Source organism: Olea europaea, chromosome 2, assembly GCF_002742605.1.
Source record: "Olea europaea var. sylvestris chromosome 2, O_europaea_v1, whole genome shotgun sequence".
In the NCBI taxonomy this organism is placed as follows: Eukaryota; Viridiplantae; Streptophyta; class Magnoliopsida; order Lamiales; family Oleaceae; genus Olea; species Olea europaea.
This window is the reverse complement of record NC_036238.1, coordinates 14,017,251-14,032,214: the sequence shown is the minus strand read 5'-3', so window position 1 is coordinate 14,032,214 and position 14,964 is coordinate 14,017,251. Positions and strand designations below refer to the sequence as shown.

At 35.1% G+C, this 14,964-nt stretch overlaps 1 protein-coding gene across 8 annotated transcripts in view; it reads right to left on the bottom strand.

Annotated features, from left to right (window-relative positions):
* The window catches only part of LOC111411651 (calcium-transporting ATPase 10, plasma membrane-type-like), a 34,814-nt gene extending 20,406 nt beyond the window's left edge, over positions 1-14,408 (bottom strand). For 6 of the 8 annotated variants that reach the window (XR_002705870.1, XR_002705868.1, XR_002705867.1 and 3 more), the window contains exons 1-13: positions 13,945-14,148; positions 9,980-10,096; positions 9,862-9,901; positions 9,121-9,245; positions 8,858-8,989; positions 8,664-8,753; positions 2,530-2,599; positions 1,994-2,064; positions 1,831-1,914; positions 1,653-1,730; positions 1,501-1,572; positions 254-337; positions 83-165 (exon numbers count right to left, since the gene is read on the bottom strand). Coding sequence is in view for 3 of the 8 variants with exons in the window: in XM_023042183.1 (XP_022897951.1) it covers positions 83-165; positions 254-337; positions 1,501-1,572; positions 1,653-1,730; positions 1,831-1,914; positions 1,994-2,064; positions 2,530-2,599; positions 8,664-8,753; positions 8,858-8,989; positions 9,121-9,245; positions 9,862-9,901; positions 9,980-10,096; positions 13,945-14,118 (1,220 nt within the window). In the remaining 5 variants the exon portion in view is untranslated. Of the gene's footprint in view, positions 1-82; positions 166-253; positions 338-1,500; positions 1,573-1,652; positions 1,731-1,830; positions 1,915-1,993; positions 2,065-2,529; positions 2,600-8,663; positions 8,754-8,857; positions 8,990-9,120; positions 9,246-9,861; positions 9,902-9,979; positions 10,097-13,944; positions 14,149-14,300 lie in introns of those variants that run through there. The other 2 variants (XM_023042192.1, XM_023042203.1) reach the window with 2 other exon arrangements.
* Positions 14,409-14,964: the final 556 nt, after the last annotated feature.

Here is a 14,964-nt window from a genome sequence, read left to right as displayed (position 1 = left end):
CACAAAGTCAAGTTTATTCCCGACACTTCTACAGTACAAAAAATGAGATCACATATTGAACCATTTACTATATCTAAGCTACCTGATCAAAAGGAAAACCAGAACCACTTCAGCCACGACAAGCCCAACAATACCAATAAATGTTGCAACCCCATTTAATCGTACCTAAACTTAATAAAACAAGAGAATGTTAATATTGTTCACATCTACTCTTAGCACCCAGTGTAAGTTCAGGAATTCCAATGAAGATAACCTGCAATGGTGTTTCTTCACCATTATCCTCTGATATGCTGGCCATCAGCAATCCCCATTCTGTATTCATCCCAACGCTTGTTACCTGTTAAAGAATAACATTCCAAAAAACTGTAACCTACCACGATAAATTCTATAAAAAGAGCTATGGTCACTCATGGAGTACAAACATTTTCATGAAAATGACACGTGTTGAAAAGAAAAAAAAAACTCTTTCGACTTAATGTACTTCACAAGTAGCCATAGCACACTTGTACTAATAATGATAATGATAATAAGGTACAAGTTTTTACTCCTAAACCTATAAGCACATTATCGGACATAAAGTAACATAACCTAAAAGAAGGTCAGCATTATAAATAATATCTCAGTGCTCTTAAGCTCTGGCAAACAAGATATTATGAAGGCATATAATAAATGAACTAAACATCGCATCAGAACACATGATTTAGTTGTGTCTACTACGTACAAGGGTTGTCAAAACACCAAGGTAACATACAAATGAATGACACTTCTTTTTAATACAGTTATTTAATCTCTTTCGCCTTACATTAACACTGAAAGAAGCAGACCAGAAGCCCCTTATATTTTTTATAGTTAAACTTTTTAACTTTGAGTTATCCTTCCCAATTTGAACAGTTTAGGTCATTTCATCTTTCTCTATCAACCCTTAAACTCTTATTATGCTCTCATTTTTCTACTTTTCAGAGTCACCAAGTAAAAGCATATTATAAAGGAGGCTCAAACTTCAAGCCATAAGGGCTATCAGCATATTGTAGCAGAAAAGACGAACTAATAGATGTTGTTACTCAATAAAATAAAAATGCTGGACGCACTACAAATATGGAGATGAATCTTCCCATCAGCAATTAACTAGATTAACTCACTTGAGCCAACACTCTAATTGATGAGATACATGAAGGCTACCAAAAAAAAAAAAAAAAAGAGGAAACAAAAAATTAATTTGGATCACACACAGAAATACTGAGGCATAGTTGAGTGAATACAAAGCAAGCGTGTAACAGCCGTATTGCTCCATGCAGACACTAGCAATAATCAAAACCAGTGTCCTTCATGTACCACATTTTTGTAAGCCATCTACTTATCACAACTGTTCGCTGTGAAATGCTTTCTTCCAAATAGATACCCGCAAGAATACATATACTCTAACATGATGGTTGTGAATTTGACAGATAAAATTCCATTTCCAATCAAATAAAAGTTGATGAAAGAACGACAGAATATTACCAGCATGGTACCATAACCATCAGCAACCTTGCATCCAGACATAAGAAATGGAGCCCTTGAATTCTTGTGAACCTGCAGAACCATGACCAGTAAAGAAGAATATGAGCATGATAACTATCAACTAATGCAGTAGAGGGCCTACTGAGACTTACAATTTTGCTTTCCCCAGTCATACTCGACATATCAATGGCAAGGGAATGACCAGCGTTTAGGACTCCATCAGCAGGGACTTGTTAAAACATATGCAAGAAAAAGCAAAGAAGATTATAAGTAGCATGAATAGAAAAAGTAACTTCATTTTGAAGGGGAGAAAGAGGTCTTGTCATTCACCTGATCACCAATTTTGAGAGGCACAATATCACCAACAACTATATCAAAAATAGAAATCTTAATTCTCCTCCCACCCCTAACGACCTGTACAAAATTACTAGAAATCTGAGGAAAAATGCGAAAGGTGGGCAAAAGGAACCAATCCAGAGTGTATAACACCTACCTCCATGTGTATATTTTGCTTCTCCTCATTTAAATTTTGGAATTTGCGGGATTTTAGGTAATCAATTACAGCTGCAATATGGTAAAGTAAGTAGATGTGACACTGCCCAAGGGGATAAGTACAACACTAACAAAAGAAGTCTCAAAACATGAATTTCAGAGAGAATAAACAGACAGATACACAGCATCTATTCAATGGAACTTAAAATCTCAAGTCCACAAGCTCACTCAATGTCGTGATATGAATTGCTCTTAACACAAACTTCCACATAGAAGATCGCAATGCACAAGGTAAGAATGGAGAGTGACAATTGTGAACAATCAAAGATGAACAACAAAAGAGTTAACAGCATTAGCATACCTCCAATCTATTGCATTTATTGTCACATAAAACTTTAACATTGGTAAAGCAGTCAGAGTGATATGAGGTCAAGAACTTCCAACAAAAAAGCGTTATCATGAGCACGTGCAAAAATATCATACCAGTTGAAACAACAAAAAAATAGAAGGCTATAAATCCTACATACTTTAGTATACCTGTAACAACAATAACTTTAAGTACAGCCAAGGCAATGCTTCCCCCACCTTCCCAACCTTCTTTTATACCCTAAGGAAGAGAATAAATGTGAATTAGAACAAAAACAAAACAACAAAAAGATGTAAAACATGCATTTCTCTCTATATATTTACAAATTTGACTAACTACTTAAAATGATAAATGGAAATATAATCTTCATAGATCACATACACTTTGCATCATTGTTTACTGATATCACATTACAGATCATTGTTTAGCAACTTATTAGAGAACTAAAAACCTATATATATTAGAGTATATTTCCATGTATAATTCAATTGTATAGCTATTTTTTTTCTTTCCTTATATAGCTTGTAATATTATATAAATCCAATGTAATACACATGAGAGAATTATTCCGAAAAATATTGTCATGGTATCAGAGCCCTAACTTTTCCTCTCGTGCGTGTTCAGCCAGCAATCAGTTCTTGGTTCTTCATAGTTAGGCATCACGGTGGTTGCCTTTTGGGTTTTTGGCGGTCGATTGATTGTTCATACTCGATGCCACTTGGTTTTCTCACAATCGGCATCTTCAATGTGCCCCGGTGGTCACCTTCTCAGTTTGGAGCTATGCATGTTCTTCGATTTGGTACTCCTAGACTCTGCGTGTTTTTGTTTTGATCGACGCATCTGTAAGCTTAGTCAGATTTTCTTCTTCTTCCATCGTCTGCGCCTTCGCGTCACCTCCCGTGAGTTCACTTCGCCGACAATGGCTCTGTGATTTTGTTGGGCTGTTTATTTGTTTGGTAATTGCATAATTTGTTGGGCAATTGGGCTTGATTTTGTTTGGTCATTAGCTTGGTTATTGATTTAATTTCAAACCTAATTGTATATTGGTTGGACAAAGTCATTGGGCTTGGACTGAATTTATTTGGTGTGTTGTGATTAATTTATTTTGGTGGTATTATACACTGTTGTTTCATCATGTCAATTGAAAAGACCGACTCTGCTTGTATTCGTTTTACTGGGAAAAACTACTAGTCATGGGCATTTCATTTTTAGCTATTGATTGAAGGAAAAGGCGATTTGTGGGGACATATCAATGGAAGCCTTCTCCCTCCTGATCAAGAAAAGTATCTTGCTTGAAAAATCAAAGATTTTCGACTTATGGCCTGGACCATCAGATCGGTTGATGAGCAGATTATAACTAATCTCAGGCCTTACAAGTCAGCTTGTGCTATATGGAATTTCTTGAAGAAAGTCCATACTCAAAGTAATAATGCTCGACGACTTCAATTGGAGTTTGAATTAGCAAATTTCTCTCAGGAGTCACGTTCCATTGAAGAATATATTCACGGTTCTCTAATCTTTGGGTTGAGTACACAGACATTATCTATGCTTCGGTTTCACAAAACAGTTTGGAAGTCGTCCAAGCTGTACACGAAGTCACCAAGACGGATCAATTTCTTATGAAATTGCGAATTGAATTTGAATCCAACCAGTCCAACCTTATGAATCGCGAGTCTATTCTATCACTGGATGGTTGTTTGGGTGAATTACTGAGGGAGGAGCAGCATCTTATTCCTCGTACCTCTTTGGAACAGCAGCAAAATCATGTAGCACCGGCTCCTATTGCTTATGTGGCTCAAGGAAAATTCAAGCCTCAGGATAGATCTGGTGTACAGTGTTATAGCTGTAAGGGATTTGGTTACATGGCTCTTCAGTGTCCCAGAAAATTTTGTAATTATAGCAAGAAGTCTGGCCATTTTATTAAGGAGTGCTCAACTCATCCTCCATGCAAGATTGGAGCAAATTATATTGCTACTACCAATTTAGCCTCTAGTTCTGCTTCACCCCCTACTCCTGTTCAAGTTCCAGCGTTCCCCACCTCTTCCCAAACTCCCATAACTCTTAAGATGATTTAACAAATGGTTATCTGTGCTTAGGGTGTCTCAGGTAATACACCATCTACTCGTTCTTCTTGGTTATAAGACTCGGGTGCCTCTAACCATATGACTCATGATCCTCTGTTACTTACTTAGTAACCTTAGACCATATACCGAACCTCTTAATATATACACTGCTGATGGTAACACCCTTCCTATCTCCGCCGTGGAGGACATATCACCATATTTGTCTAACATTTTAGTCTCTCCTGGCTTATTAACTAATCTTTTATCTGTTAGGCAGCTTGTTGATAATAATTGTACTGTCTCTTTTTCTTCTTTTGGTTGTCATGTGCAGGATCAAGTGTCTGGAAGGACAATAGTTAAGAGGCCTAAGGAGGGACGTCTGTTTCGTAGTTCACCGAAGCCCGTTTCATTTACTTCTTTTGTTTGTAATTCTGCCACTTTACATCTTTTTAATTGGCATAATAAATTGGGACATCCCAATTCGAATGTGTTACAACACTTGTTAAACTCAGGTTTGCTTGGTAATAAAAATGCTACTTCAGTTATTTCTCTCGATTGTGCTTCATGTAAACTTGCTAAAAGCAAAATTTTACCATTCCCGTCTCATGGTTCTCGTGCGTTACATATTTTTGATATCATTCATAGTGATGTATGGGGTGTTGCACATGTGGTATCGCATACTCATTATAAATACTTTATTACTTTTATCGATGATCATAGTCGATTTACATGAGTTTATTTTCTTCGTGCAAAGAGTGAGCTCTTCTCTGCTTTTCAAGCTTTTCTTGCTCTCATTAGGAATCAATTTTCCTCCTCGATCAAAGTCTTAAGATCTGATTCAAGAGGTGAATATATGTCTAGTGCTTTTCAATCTTTCTTACAAACCAAAGGTATCATTTCTCAACGATTTTGCCCTTCTTTGCCTCAATAGAACGGCGTTGCAGAACACAAGGGCCATCACCTTTTTGATATGGTTCGAGCTCTTTTGATTGAGTCTTCTGTTCCCGCTTGTTTTTGGTGTGAAGCATTGTCTACCGCTGTGCATCTCATAAACCAATTACCTTCTCCCACTCTTAATAACGTATCTCCATTTTTTAAAATCTTTGGTCATCATCCACATATTCTCATCTTTGTCCATTTGGGTGTGTATGTTTTGTTCATTTGCAATCACATGAAAGGACATAACTTACCCTTCAATCGGTCAAGTGTGCCTTTCTGGGATATGGTGGGACTCAAAAAGAGTACGTCTATTATGATCCTACATCACAACGAATTCGAATCTCTCGTAATGTTATTTTTTTTGAAAAACAATCATTCTTCAGTTCAGAAACTATGGTTTCCCCTCCTGTGTACTCTGTCTTACCTGATTTCCCTTCAGAACCATCTCGGTACAAGTTGAATCTTGTTTACACTCGCAGGGATGCTACATCTATCACTAATCTAGATCTTCATTCTCAGATGACGGTCCTTCCAAGCCTTTCTGATCCTCCACCTATGACGCATGATCCTACACCTGATGATCTGTCGCCTCCTGTCCCTCTTCGTTGTACTTCTCATGTTTCTCACCCACCAGATAGGTATAGTTTTTCCTCCCATTGTTCTATGTCTATTACACTTGTTTCTGTTTCTATTCCTTCCTCCTATAGACAGGCTATGGAACATGAATGTTGGCAATAGGTGATGAAAGCAGAACTCGAGGCTCTTGAGGCTAACCAGACCTGGGATATTGTGTCATGTCCACAGACTGTGAAGCCCATTCGAAGTAAATGGGTATATTCCGTTAAACTTCGTTCTGATGGTTCTCTTGAACGCTATAAGGCTCGTTTAGTTGCTTTGGGTAATCGTCAAGAGTATGGAATCGATTGTGATGAGACATTTGCTCCAGTGGCAAAAATGACCACTATTCGTCTCTTGTTATCGCTTGCTGCTTCCTAGTCTTGGTCTTTACATCAAATGGATGTGAAGAATGCATTCCTACATGGAGACCTCAAGGAGGACATTTATATGAAACTTCCATCCCGTATGCCTCTTCCCTCAGTTGATTCTATATGTAAGTTAAAACAACCTTTGTATAGTCTTAAGCAGGCTCCTCAAGCTTGGTTTGACAAGTTTCATCGCACTCTTTTGGGTTTCTCGTTTACTCAAAGTTAGTATGACGCATCTCTATTTTTTCACAAGAGTAATGCTGACATTGTTTTTTTGTTGGTATATGTGGATGATATTATTATCTCTGGATTTGATCATTGTATTAACCAGAAACTTCAGCAACATCTTCACTTGATTTTTCACACGAAAGACCTAGGTCAACTTACTTTCTTAGCTTAGAGCTACATACTGCATAACATGGTATCTCCTTGAATCAACATAAGTATATTCAAGACTTGATTGAGTTGGCTGGTCTATTTGAAGCCTCCTCGGTTGATACGCTATTGGAGGTTAATGTTAAATATCGAAAAGACGAAGGAGATATTCTTCCAGATCCTACTCTTTATCGGAAGTTGGTAGGTAGTTTCATCTATCCCACTATCACACGTCGTGATATTTCCTTTGCAGTTCATACTGTAAGCAAGTTTATGGACGCTCCTCATCATCTTCATTCAGTAGCCGTCAATTGCATTATTCGTTATCTTATTGGAACTCCTCATCGTGGTCTCTTCTTCCCTCGAGGGTCATCTCTTGAGCTCACAGCTTATAGTGATGCTAACTGGGCCGTCTATCCCGATTCCCATCGACCTACTGTTGGGTGGTGTTTATTTTTTGATGATACTCTCATTTTGGAAATGTAAGAAACAAGATTATGTTTTTAAGTCCTTTACTGAGGCTGAATACCGAGCTATGTCCACTGCATGTTCTGAGGTTGTGTGGTTACGTGGTCTTCTTGCAGAACTTGGTGTCTCTCAATCACAGCCTACGCCTCTTCATGGTGACAACACTAGTGCTATTCAGATTGTGGCCAAACACTAGTGCCAATCCTGTGTACCATGAACATACCAAACATATAGAAGTGGACTGTCATTACATTCGAGACGCCTATGATTCCAAAGTCATATCTCTTCCCTCTGTCTCCACTTCACACCAGGTCGCAGATATATTCACCAAATCGTTGCCTCGCCTCCATCATAACTTTCTCGTGAACAAATTGATGCTTGTGGATTCCCCAACATCAATTTGAGGGGGGCTATTAGAGTATATTTCCATGTATAATTCAATTGTATAGCTATTTATTTTCTTTCCTTATATAGCTTGTAATATTATATAAATCCAATGTAATACACTTGGGGTGTCCAAGGCTATCGATTGTATTCTATAAATCGATGGAAAACTAAATAAATAATCTATTATGGTGTGTTTGATTGCGGACATGAAATTTACATAGAAAGAAAATAAATTCTAGGCAATTGAATTGCCTATAAATTATTTACATAGAAATTGTCAATTAAATGCGTTTGATTGATTTTATTTTCAACCTGAAAAATGTCATACTTGTCTATTTTTTATTGGTAGATAAATGGGAGAGAGAGTTAGTAAATGAGAGAGAAAGAAAGAGTGAATTGCTTGGAACATAAAAGCTTCTCCTCGTCTTCAAGGAAAATATGGTCAAGTGACTAAAAGTAGGAAAATATTTTCCATGGAAAAAATATCAATCAAACAACACAAAAATAGAAATTTGGGTGGAAAATATTGACAATCAAACGTACTCTTAGAGAATATGTCATTATAGAATACTTCTCAAAAGGCAAGGAAAAAGGAAATCAAAAGATAATATATTTCATCGGACATTGTCTGGTTACAAAGTAAAGTAAAAAGATATGCATATTATTACTTTTCTTTTGAGACAATTTTTCGGCCTGGGTAATGAAAAAAATAATGAATAACGAACTAATCACTACTTCTTGATTCCAAACAATTTGTCAAAATTGAAAAATTAACAACACCATTTTAGATTGATTTAACCAAGTCTAATATTTAAATCAAGCATAGAAGATTTCACACACAAACGCACAAGTAGAATGGCATCTTCCGATCTGCAGTCACATTGCTTCTTTGCAAAAAATGTCCAGGTGAAAAACTAATGCTATCAAGAAAAGGCTCATAGTTGAAGAAGCAGAGACCAACAACTAGATACCGCACAGGTAGTGTCACAATGTCATCATAATGAACTTGGAGAAAAGGAAAGTATACTTCTCTAAGGTATGCAATCAAAATTTAAAAAACAGGCACTTGTAACCTGTTGACATTACCTTAGACTTTATGCCCAGTGCCAAAGAAGCAGCTGCAGTAGCCATCAAGATAATCAGAGATGTGTCTTGACAAGCCTCCCAGAGAAACCACTTTAGATAAAATGAAGAAAAAGAATATATATTCATGAGACAATGTTTACCTGCAAAGATATTATACAATTGCAGCGTAAAAACTTGGAATATTCAATACTTACCCAGAAACTACAACCTTTTTTTCGAGGATACGTGTTTGATCCAAAAGCTTGTTTTCTGTTTATGAGATCAGTCTCGTCTCCAGATACACCTTTTTCCAAATTTGATTTTACTTTATCAGCAACTCCTTTGACCTGATACCAAGGACAAAGGGAAAGAAAAAGAATTCAAGACAATCTAGAGCAACAATGACAAGAAAATTGCATTTGGGCCAAAAAAAAAAAAAAAAAAAAGGATAGTTAAAATGTGACAGCAGTGGACTTGCCCCTCCATGTTGCTCCAGCAAAGAAAGATTGTGCTCTCGGGACATTGAAACTAGCTCATCTAAGCTAACATCAAAATCGTCAACATGACCTTGATTTGAAGGCAGTTTTTTCGAGACTCCAGGCTCTAAAATGCAGAAATATAACTTCAGTACAAATAATCAACCAAAAAACCAATAACATTTGTTATCAGCTTATGTGAATCAAACATCAATTTAAGCATGAAGGAAAATGTCAAAACAATCAATAGTTTAGCTTCCTCTTGGAAAAATTTATATACATCATTTATATATGTCAAATTTCATTTTAAAACACGCATTCCATTTGACCCAAAAGTACTATCCACTTAGCCACCATTCATTTCTATCATTTATATATTAAACCGTTTATAAATTCTTCCCAAACGGAGGCTTAAACAAATGCGCAAACTTATAGGCTGTATATGAGTCAATAAATAAACTACCTGGAAGAAGAAAATGACGGCAGTAACTATGGAAAAAGCCATAGGCATTTTCTTCTCCTAGTTTAGAGTGATACAGCTTGCAGTTACAAGCTTAAACCCAAAATTTTACCATGAAGATGGTAATTTATCACCTAAGAACTTAATGCAAATGTTCATTAGGAGTACAGAGGCAAAAACATCTATTCTTTGATTATATGGAAGCCCTGCCACTTGGTGCTATCCACTGAAATTAACCTCTAGTCAATTAATTAAATACCACAGTACAAAGAACAAGAATTACCATTCACTCCTTCGCAAGCAGCTTGGAAAAGAACAGCAGCCTGTTGAAGCAATAATAGATTAATAATTAATGACAAACTCAATACACTTCACCTAAATAAGAAAGAAGTATGATTTACCCTAATGACTTGAGCATTCATTCGAATCTTAGCAATCATTTGCTTCCTCTCTTCTTCTTTTTTCAAGTCCAACGTATATCGAAATCGACGAGCAGGATTCAGCACAAGTGCAGCTTGCTAGGGAGGACAAAATTAAATTAGATCACGATTAAACCTCTCCTTAGATAACCATATACATAGACAAGCAATACAAGCGCATAATTATGTAGAATAAAGTATACTAGTAATGTAGTTTTACATGCATCTTAAAAGGACATAGATGGTATCAAGATTAAGCCTCCGTTTGATAGTTTTTTTCACCCCCCAAAAAATTGATTTTTTTAACCTCATTTTTGACTTTTTCACTCACAGGTGCCTCCACTTTTCTCCATAACGGTCAAAAAATTAATTTTCATAATCACTACCAAATGGGCCTAAATACATAATTAGTTACTTCCAAAGATAAATATCATGGACTTTACCCAAACACTAACAGTTCCCTCATTCAATCATTTCTCACAAGAACCACTCTTCCTCTGTCCCGTTTCCACTTTAGGGAGTGATTTTCCTATTAAAACCCTTTTTTATGGGGATTAAATTAGATATTTAGTAGATTTTTTAATAAAAGTTGATAAAATGTGTAGTTGAAAAGTTGTAAGATCCATGAAACATGTGGTTAAAATTAATTATTGACTTTGATTTAGTCATTGTTTGATGTAGATTAAAATCAGATTTTTAGTAGATTTTGATAAAAGTTAATGAAATGTAGAGGTGGACACGGGTCAGTTCGGTTCGGTTCTAAAGAGAACCAAACCGAACCACAATTTTCGGGTATCTAATAAATGGAACCTTCGGTCCAAATATAATTATGGAACCGTTCGGGTTCGGTTCGGTTCGGTTCGGTTCGGTTAGGTTCGGTTCCGTACTATAATTAAATTTTTTAATATTTATAACTACTTTATATAAATACAACTAATGACACATTCAATCTTGTTCAAATGATCGCTACGGTCAAAGTTTTGGTCGGCTGAGGTCAGAGCGTCGGCCGACGATTGTATAGGTTTTAGAATGTCAGCGAGGCTGCGAGAGTGAGTGGGAGAGTCGAGACAGCGTTATGCATTTTAGTATAGATGTATAGGGAAAAACCTCTACTCTCATTTGAGGATCGATTACCACAGTTCTCAGGTTGTGAAACTTCCTGGCTTTATTGGTAGGGGGGATGGTCCGTTGATTTGAGTGTTATTTAGTGGGTTGGATCTTGTTGGGCTAAGAAATGAAATCATAAAAGGGGAAATTAGGCCCAATACTCTAAAAATTCAACTAATTTGATTAATACCCTGTTAACAAATAAATCATTTAAGCACGTACTTAATAGTTAATACGTTCTAAAACAACCCAAACCCCCAAAACCCAAATCAGTCCTGATTCCAAAATCACCCTCAGAATGAAATTCCGTCACTCAATATCAATATAGATTGCTCATTTTCAGGTTGCTATATTGCAATTAATGTCACTGAAAACTTCACTTAGGGCAAGAACTTTGGAATATCTAGTGGTATCTTTGAATTAGCGATGGATAATGCAAGTCTTGGGAATGGTTCTTCCGTGATTATTGCGGGGTGCAAAGTTTCAGAATGATTGAAGGATTATGAGTGTAAAGCTTCAGAATGATCCTAATTCGATTGTGCATCTGAGTGGAGTCGCGGCAATGATTGCATTGGCTGTGAGGATCACTAAAAATGGTTATGTTCATTTAGGTAATCCGAGCTTTGGAGGTCAGTTGGGATCTGGTGGAATATGAAATATGTTTATAATCCTGTATTTTATGTTGAGCTGCAAGTACTGTATATAGAAAAATCAGAATAATAATTTTACTACAGAAGAGAAGTGCAATGTTATAACCTTCTTGACTTGTAGAAGAACCGTAATAAGGTTGGGATTTGTGCTGTCCAAAATCTAGCCTATTGATTAGACTAATTAGAGTAAATAAATTTGAGTGTGTTACAAAAAGCTTTTTGTATGTATGCGCCACTATAAACTCTGGCGCTACTTTATAACTTTGATTGCTTTGTAAAAGCTTTTGGTTCAAACATAGTGCATATACCCCTATGGGGAGCTCTTTTGGATGCATATAGCACCATGTTTTGTCATCTCAATATTCATTCATTTCATTATTAATTCAAAAGTGGTTGTGGAAGGAGGGTGGGGAAGAGGAATAAAATGAGAAGACGAGGAAAATGTATGTCTACAGTGTTTGTGTCACTTTTAGAGTGAAAAACATAGGTTTTGATCGATACTTTGTCACTTTTTTTTAAGTTTTCGTAACTTTTTGAATGTTTGCCACAGTTTTGACTAGTGCTTGCCATTTTTTGTCACTTTTATTGTTTTTTACTTTTTAAAGATTTCTGTCACTTTTTGTGTAACAAATATAGGTTTTGATTGGTATTTTGTCACTTCTTTGTGTATATGTCACTTTTTCGATTGTTTGGAAACTTAAAACTTTTTTATTGTTTGTTAATTTTTTAAAATTTTGTCACTTTTTTTGTGTGACAAACATAGGTTTTTATTGGTGTTGTCACTTTTTTGACTAATGTTTGTCACTTTTTTATTATTTTTTACTTTTTTTAAACTTTTTTGAGTGACATAAGTTTCAATTGGAGTTTTGTCAATTTTTTAGTGTTTGTCTTTGCTTTTTTTAAAAAAAAAATTATCACTTTTTTTTTAGTGTTGGTCTTTTTGTTTTTCAAATTTTCGGTCATTTTTAAAAATTTTTTGTCACTTTTTATTGTTTTTTTTTTATCTTTTTAAAATTTCTATCATGTTTTTTTAATGACAAACATCACTTTTTAATAAATATGACACTTAACTATATAAAGTATTATAAGGTCTGAATTAATATTTATATTTAAACTTTCACAAACACGCATTTATGCATCAATTTAATTAATCCAATATAATTCACTATTTAATTGATCCAAAAAAAATAAAATAAAAAATCAAATGAATTACATTGTGGCTTTCTTAAAAAAGTGAGAATGTTACTTTTCTCATTTTCATATTTAAATTATTCACAAACACCTTGCATAGTTCATTTGAATTGATTCAAAGTTGAATTTTCATATATACAGAATCAATTCAATATATACAAATTTGAATTTCAATATATAATAACTCAAAAAAAATTGAAGTGAAATAAAATACGAATTATTATCAATACAAACAAGTACACATTATCAAAATTAAAGTGTAATAGAATTATGTGGTTTTGTAAGGATGGAGTAGGAGATGTATTAGGACGTAAAATGGAGGGTAGTGTTATTGGTATAAAGAAAAATAAAAGCTGATATATGTTGACACAAATTGATCGTATTTTTTTACTTAACAGCAACTTTTAATATGATTTTTCTAAATGCTCTCAGTTTTATGGGCACTTATGTAATTACCCCTTCATAAAATGGATAATTGGGTAAAAATTAAAAAATTAGAAATGAAACAAATTATTGGGCCAAAAATTTGGATTTAGAAATTGTTAATTTGTTTAGAAAATTTAAAATTAAAATAATTTGATTTATTCAATATAAAAAAAAATTAAAAGATTCGATTCTTATTCGGTTCTTCGGTTCTTAATTTAGAATCGAGAACCGAATCGTACCGTACCAGTCATTCACACTTCATACGGCAACTAATATTATTCTGAAAATAATTCCGTTACACTGATTACATTCTATGTACACGGACTCCTTTTTTTTCTAAAGCGAACTCCGTAGTCACCCTTTTTTTATTATTAACTACACAAACTCCTTAAAGAACAAGAACATAAAAAATAGAGTGAAGCTGATACCCTTCCCAGCCTGTTCTAATTATAATTGGTAGAGAACTCATAAAAGAAATGTAAGGAAAAAACAGCACATGAAAATTCAATATCACAAGATCAATCAAAAATCAGTGAAAAAAGAAAAGCAAATTAATAATGCAAATAGACATACTCTCCATCTCCGCAATCGATCCAACGGAGCATTTTTAGTTCGAACAATATCGAATGGTCCTGAACCTTCGTCTTCCTCCTCATCAATCTCTCGGCTACTGGTACCAGCCTCAAGGTCGTTCTTGTAGCGTCTATACGGAGAGGTCTTGAATTCCTCTCCAATTCCTTTGCTCATTCTGAAGTCGCGAACTAGAGTTTCAGTTCATTTTTTAACCACTTTTTTAGGTTATCTGCACTCAATTACTATGGAATACAGATCGAACTGACAAAAAAATGGTAAAGTACAAACTACGCGAAAAGATTCACGGAGTTTAACAAGGTGCATTTATAATGAATTTAGAGATGAGATAGAAAAACCTGCAAGGGTCAGAGAACGCCGAACGCTCCTTCGCCTCCACTACACTAAGAATCTACCAGGACGTTTCCTTTTTGAGAGATGCTGGACTGAAAAAGATGCTGGAAGGAAAAAGATACTTGGATGAGGCCGCCCCGAAAAATATACTAGGACACGGCCACCGAGGTATCTTTTCGCTCCTTTTTATGTCATGGTTTGAAAAATTGTTTCCTTCCTTTTCCTTTAGTAACGGAGCTATGCTATACTTGACAAAGGTGGGGTACAAAATTGGTTCATAAAATAACATTCACACCAATAATTTTAAAAATATATTTTTAAATCATTTCAAATCAATGGCCTATATTTTGCTAACATACTTTGTAATCCAACTTTTGTAACCTAACTTTGTACAAGTAGCTTTATTGTTAGGGACGTTATGCTGATTACCCAAATTAAAATGTCTAAACTGTCCTTTCTATGTTGTTAATCTATCTCAAATACCCTTAACATAAATGACCATAATATCCTTTCTTCAAACTTTCAAAAAAAAGTAATAAACGAATAATGACTGCAACCTGAAAAAGACGGCAATCGTTTTTCATTTCTCAATGGTTCTTGACCGCTATTTGCAAAGCCTTTATAAAAAAATAATAATAAAAATGACTCCGATCATTTTAAATTACTTCA